This window comes from Camelina sativa, chromosome 3 (genome assembly GCF_000633955.1).
Source record: "Camelina sativa cultivar DH55 chromosome 3, Cs, whole genome shotgun sequence".
NCBI lineage: Eukaryota > Viridiplantae > Streptophyta > Magnoliopsida > Brassicales > Brassicaceae > Camelina > Camelina sativa.
Genome location: NC_025687.1, coordinates 74,791 through 75,526, shown reverse-complemented (window position 1 = coordinate 75,526; position 736 = coordinate 74,791). Strand labels below are relative to the sequence as shown.

Here is a 736-nt window from a genome sequence, read left to right as displayed (position 1 = left end):
AAAAAAAAAAAGAGAAAGAGAAGAAGAGATCTTCCTCGGGATTGCAACATGTTGGACTACGAATGGGAGAATCCTTCGTCCATTGTCCTCTCCGGGGATGAAAGGAACCACCCGGACTCTGACCCGACCCGGGCCCTCTCCATTTTCGACCCCTCTAATTACAACGACCACCGTCACATCACCATTTCTCCTCCCCTCCTCTCTTCGGCCTTCAGCACTTCTAACCATCATCATCATCATCATCTTACAACAACCGCCGTCGTCTACGGCCAGAACCAGCAGAACCAACAGTTTCATCACCAGTACTCCTTTTACGACCCACGCACCACCACTTCTCCTTACGTCGCCTCCGATCCCATCTACCATCCCCACTCTTCCTCTCCGGCCTTGTACTCGTACGACCATACCGGACCTGCAGGATCCGGCGGCTCCGGTTCTTCCTACAACTTCCTCATCCCAAAGACCGAAGTCGATTTCACTTCAAACAGGATCGGGCTGAACCTGGGAGGGCGTACTTACTTCTCGGCGGCGGACGACGACTTCGTGAGCAGGCTGTACAGGCGGTCAAGACCGGGTGAGTCCGGGATGGGGAACTCGCTGCTGAGCACGCCACGGTGCCAAGCTGAGGGATGCAACGCGGATCTGAGCCACGCCAAGCACTACCACCGGAGGCACAAAGTGTGCGAATTCCACTCAAAAGCATCGACGGTAGTGGCCGCCGGACTAAGCCAGCGCT

At 55.6% G+C, this 736-nt stretch overlaps 1 protein-coding gene across 1 annotated transcript in view; it reads left to right on the top strand.

Annotated features, from left to right (window-relative positions):
* Window positions 10-736, top strand: part of LOC104758307 (squamosa promoter-binding-like protein 8) — a 2,532-nt gene continuing 1,805 nt past the window's right edge. Inside the window, exon 1 of the mRNA XM_019241183.1 lies at window positions 10-736. This exon is cut by the window's right edge and continues 15 nt beyond it. Within this exon, the coding sequence (XP_019096728.1) occupies window positions 49-736 (688 nt within the window). The 5' untranslated portion in view covers window positions 10-48.